The sequence below is a fragment of the Rhincodon typus genome, chromosome 13, assembly GCF_021869965.1.
Source record: "Rhincodon typus isolate 14 chromosome 13, sRhiTyp1.1, whole genome shotgun sequence".
NCBI lineage: Eukaryota > Metazoa > Chordata > Chondrichthyes > Orectolobiformes > Rhincodontidae > Rhincodon > Rhincodon typus.
The window spans coordinates 63,194,832-63,200,618 of record NC_063344.1 but is presented as its reverse complement, the minus strand read 5'-3'; the positions used below and the strand labels follow the sequence as shown (position 1 = coordinate 63,200,618).

General features: G+C 40.2%; 1 protein-coding gene across 1 annotated transcript in view; it reads right to left on the bottom strand.

The window, feature by feature from the left end:
• LOC109920736 (serotransferrin-B-like) overlaps positions 1 to 5,787 on the bottom strand; it is a 76,506-nt gene that overhangs the window by 52,630 nt on the left and 18,089 nt on the right. Inside the window, exons 11-12 of the mRNA XM_020520796.2 lie at positions 3,501 to 3,545; positions 957 to 1,121 (exon numbers count right to left, since the gene is read on the bottom strand). Of these exons, the coding sequence (XP_020376385.2) occupies positions 957 to 1,121; positions 3,501 to 3,545 (210 nt within the window). The remainder of the gene's footprint in view (positions 1 to 956; positions 1,122 to 3,500; positions 3,546 to 5,787) is intronic.

Here is a 5,787-nt window from a genome sequence, read left to right as displayed (position 1 = left end):
TGTGTGTGTGTGTGTGTGTGTGTGTGTGTGTGTGTGTGTGTGTGTGTATGTAAGGGGGAGTTTATAAAGAGTTTAAATTTGCAGGTGTGTATGTTGTATATGTATATGTTGACTCTTTATAATCATCTACTTGCAGCTAGGGTCTAATTACTTGAAGTAAAAAGCAATTCTTGTAAAGTATACAAAACTGGTCCACACTTTCTATCAGCCTGAATCTGAAAATCAGGTAAATTGAGGAAATTTATTTTAAAATCTTTAAATTTTGTGATGATTCCTGGGATAGCAGAGTTTGAATCCAGCTCATTACCCTATCGAGTCATTACAGTAAGAGTCTGAAAATAGAGAGAGTACGGAAATACACCACCACTGTTTTACAAAAGGGAGAAAAAAATTAAACCATGATCTGCTCACTCATATGTGGTAAGAATAGAGAGAAATTTGTTTTACAAGTTACAATCTGTCTGAAACATCATGTTAACTTGAATTCATGCGGCTCTGGCATAAATACTCCACCTCTGAGCAATGACAGTTTGACTTTCACTTTACTGTATATCCAAAGTTTGGATTTGTAAGTGCACTGACTCAATAAAGAACATCTATGAGATACGGACAACAGTGAGCATTCAGGAAAGAAAAGACGGCAAAATGGCAAGTCTCCACAAAAGTGTGAAAAAGCACCAACAAGAAATATTCTTCACCTCCCAAAACCCATGACCCACATCATCTAGCAAGTGCAGCAGAAGTCTACCACCTTCAAGTTTCCAACCAAGTCACTTCTGATTATGACAAAGTTACCATCCATTTATCGACACCAGGTCAAAACTTTGGAGCTCTTCTCTAACATAAGGTAGAGCCAGACATTTGCATGGACAGAGAACTGTTTACTTTTAACTTTATCCTTAAACAACTTTAACATGAATAAGTATTAGCTATTAAACATGAGGAATCACACTTACAATTAAAAGTATCACAAGCATCGATTTTCCCCTTTGAAATCAGGTGTCCCATGGGAATGTTCCAGCCAGCAGTTCGCCCAACAGCTGTGTGACAGGACTTCTTCCCTTTCAGTGTCTCCCAGTTCAGGCTAGCATCCTTTACAACCGCCACGGCATAGTAAGAGGCTGTGAGAGAATACACACAATGTAACATTCCCAGTGGAAAGGGGGATACACATTTAAAGCAGGGCAGGATTCAGGACATTAAAGCAGCAGGGGACTGGTTTGGTTTTAGATCATTTTAGCACAGATGCTATAGGTGAATGTGTTCTGAAACATAAGGTTAGCAAGGGGCTACTTAAACTCCACTTGAGTATTTCGCCATGATAATGGATCATAACTTCATCACTACAGATGTAAAGTCTGTGGCTATCTGGCAAATCCCTGTCTGGATCACACTTAGTCTTGAGAGGAATCTTGGAATGTCAAACCCGAATGTGCCGAGGGAACTTCAAACAGCTACCTTTCAAAGGGAAGAGATGTAATTTAAAACAAACTGGACTGTGAATTCCTGTGGCCACTGTAGTAATGAGTGGTTCACTATCCCTGACAGCAGAAAGATATCTTCTGTGGATTGTATCCTAAACTGCAGACACCTTTATACTTACCTTTCCAGGAGTATCCAAACAAAAGTCTTGAAAATAACTACATCTGCTAGTCTGTGTGTGTTAGTGGACTGATGTGCTACAGTGAACTAAAGTAAGGTTACAGCTTGAAGAGTCACAGCATGAGACACCTCTGTGCCACAGGTAAAGAAGGACTCTTTCTCACTCTGAATAATGGAGGCCAGGCAAGTCAGTGAAAGCTGCTATCGAGAAGGCAAGAGAACAGAACCTTGTCGGCTAATCTTAAAATCAACTGTTCTGTGGCCAATGTCAGCATTACCATCATCATCCATTGCAGTGGTCACAACCGTCCACTATCTGGAGAATGATTTTGTTTTACTTTCTAGTATTCAGTAGTTAATAAACTCACCTTTTCTTTAACTCAAGAAAACCTGATTAGTTTGGCTCCTTGACAAACATGAATACATTTGGATTGTGAAGAGGGATCCTTTATAAACTAACCTGTTGTAACCAACTGAGAGAGGAGTTGAATTAAGAAGGGGAGCTAATTCATCCCTCTTCCCTTAGGAACAGAACCATATGCTGGTATCCTGTCCAGATTTGTAACAAATTGGAGGTACTTACCTGCGGACTGGTGTAACAATTTGAACATACACTGGGCCTTATTGTAACTCTGTAAAGCAGGTGAATTTTTGAATAAGTTGAAATTGCCTGCCATGTTTGTTCATTTTTTCCAGTGCAGTACTCAAGGCGTTAGATTATCCTTTCTGCACAATCAGGTTGTGGCACTGCTGCTCGGACAGAGACACCCCCCACCCCTTCCTGCTTATTTCTGTCCCCTGAACTGACTTCATAAAGAATAGATCTAGTCCTATTACACATCTAAATCATTCTCTTAAAGTGCAGAGTTAACGTGTCAATATCCTTGGAAAAGGGGTCCCATTCTTTAAAGTAAAAGGGAGAGATACATTATTGCATATATTCCAGACCAGACAGGCAGTGTACCTTTAAGACCATCTCAAGGCGACATTCCAGTGTAAGTTATTGTTTCTCAGCAGCTGTTGCTGTAGCAGTTTCTGCAGTTGCAGAAACAATAGTAAGCAAAGCACCCAGACAATATGTACGTCTGAGACCTTGTAACATTATAACTAGTTAATGTTGTTAATAAAGATCCTGACATCTGTTTATGAGATGGACAAACTATTGACATAGAGCAGATGTTACCTCATGTGAGGCAATTTAGAATGAGTGATCACAGTTTTATGATAGGGGATAGGAGATTTTAAACCAAGATGAGAGAAATTACTTTTCTCAAGGGTGAGCAAATCTGTGGAATTCACTATCCCACAGTGTGGAATAGGGAGTAAATTTAAGAAGGAGACAGATTTTTAATTAGTAATTGGGGTTGAAGGGTTATGGAGATTGGCAGGAATGTGGAGTTGAGGTCAAGATGAGATTAGCTATGATTGTATTAAATAATGGAGCAGGCTCTAAGGGCTGAATTTCCTGCTCCTACTCCTGGTTCTCACATTCTTATGTCTCAACAAAACCCCAGTGTTCATGCAACAATATACAAGGGCTAATGTGCATGGAACACTTGGTCCATATCAAAAAGGCAAGTGGTGGCTTACTCAAAAAGGCAGGAGAATAAGGTTGAGAAACATATCAGCCATGAGCAAATGGCAGGGCAGACTCGATATTCCAAATGGACTGCTTCTGCTCCAACATCTTATAGTCTTATGGTCACACCTTATGGACTGGACCAAGATTGTATTGTCCTGAAGGACCATATTGCCAGGTAACAGCATGAAGAAATATATGGAACTCACTGGCAGCTAAGCGTATGACATTGTGTTTAGTTGGACAGTGAGGAGCCCATCACTAGAGATCGCACCAAGTCAGTAAGATTTGTCGGAACAGTGTAGGTTTTAAAACTTACGTGTCTTGTTACTCACTCCTGTGGATGTGCATGGTCCAAGATCGGCTGTGAGAAGAAATGAAAACGATTAACTTTAAATACCAATCGCATCTTTGCATCTGTTATACATAAAGTGGAGGCTGCAGATTGTGCTGGAGTACAATTCCCTGAGTAAGAGATCAATGGGGGCCGTCATCAGGACCTAACATGATGATCTGATTGGTTCATAGTGGCAGTGATTGGTGTGGATTAGTGTTGAGTTGAGATTATTGCAAAGCACATGTGTTGCCTCCAGGAAATCCAACTGGATTCAGGAAAATCTTTCCTGAGCATTACACTTCTAGGATATATTGATTTTGATAAACCTTTGGACTTTCATATAAATTATGGCTTTGTAGTACTAGGAACCTCCAATAAAAAGTGGTGTCCGAGCTATTTTCCAGAAGGCTATAGGATACTTCAAAACAGAACAGTTAGGAATTCTATCTGAAAAATATGTAATTGTTCAAACCTTTCAACCCTAAGTATAATCCAATACTAAGTACAAGGAATACTGTAGGAGGTGGAATGCCCAGATTAAGTTCAGATACAATGTTCTATGATATCAGGAGAGATTGGTGCTGTCTCATTGGCCATTGTGCCGTCATTTCAAAAAGCAAGACTGAAGTTGCGCATGCATCATAGAATGACAGAATCACAAAATTGCTATGGTGCAGAAGTAGACCATTCAGTCCATCAGGTCTGCACCAGCTCTTCAACTGAGCATCATTACCTTCTGCCACTTTCCTGTTTCTTTCCTTCATACCCTTGCACATTATTTCTAACCAAATAATTATTCAATGCCATCTTAAATGCCTCACTGAACCTGTCTCTATCACATTTCCAAGCAGTTTCTTTTTCTCACATCACATTTGATCCTTTTGCAACTCACATTGAATCAGTGTTATCTGGTTCCTGACACTTTTATGAGCAGGATCATTTTCTCCCACTCTATCCATGCTCATCATGTTTTTTGAAACCTCTATCAGATCTCCTCTTAGTTTTCTTTTCTCAAAGAAGATGAGTCCCAACTTCTTCAGTCTATCCTCATCACTGAAGTTCCTCATCTCTGGGACCATTCTTGTAAATCACTTCCGAACTCTCTCCAATGCATTCACATCCTTCCTATAACGTGGCTCCCAGAACTGTACACAACATTACTTCAGACATGCTGAGTTGCTCCAGCAATTTCTGTTTTTGTTTCAACATCACCTTTGTACTGTTGTACAGTATACCACAATTAATAAAGCCGATGATGCTGACTGCTTTCTTTACATTTCTCTCCACCTGTCCTGCAACTTTCAACAATCTGTGTACATATACATCCAGGTCCCCCTGCTCCTGCATGCTCCCCCTATCCCCATCCTTAAAATTGTATGCCCCATTTTCTATTGCCTTTCAATGTTCTTCATACCAGAATGCCAAACTTCAACTTCTCTGCTTCTCTGCTTTGAAGCCCATCTGCTGTCTTTTTGTCCACTCCATGAACTTGTCAATGTCCTTTTGGAGATAACAAGGTGTAGAGCTGGATGAACACAGCAGGCCAAGCAGCATCAGAGGAGCAGGAAAGCTAACGTTTTGGGTCTGGACCCTTCTTCAGAAAATTTTTCTGAAAACAGCTCTACGCCTTGTTATCTCAGATTCTCCAGCATTGACAGTTCCTACTATCTCTAATGTCCTTTTGGAGTTCTACACTGTCCTCCTCACAGTTTACAATTCTTCCAAGTTTTGTGTCATCTGCAAACTTTGAAATTGTCTCTTGCTAGGTCTAGATCTCCTCACAGATCTATTGTGTGGCATTGTACAAAACACCTTTGGAAATCCATGTATACCTCATCAACAGGATTACCCCCATTTAATCTTTCTGCTAGCTCTTCGAAAAAAACCTCCAGCAAGTTACTTAAACATCATTTCTCCTTTAGAAACCCATGCCAAAATTTCCTAATCAATATATCTTTTTCCATGTGACTACTAATTCTCAAATTATTGTTTCTAGAAGTTTCCCCGCCACTGAAGATAAACTCACTGGGGGTCTATAATTCCTGGACCTTATCCTTACAATCTGTCTTGAACAAGAGCGTGATGTTTAGTATTTTCAATTTTCTAGCACCTCCCCCAAACTGAATATCCACTCTTACTTCAGTTAGTATCCTCAGATGCTTCTCAGCCAGTCCCAGTGCCTTGTCAACTTTAAGTACCAACAGTCTATCAAGTCAACACAGTGTGGAGCTGGAGGAACACAGCAGGTCAGGCAGCATCAGAAGAGCAG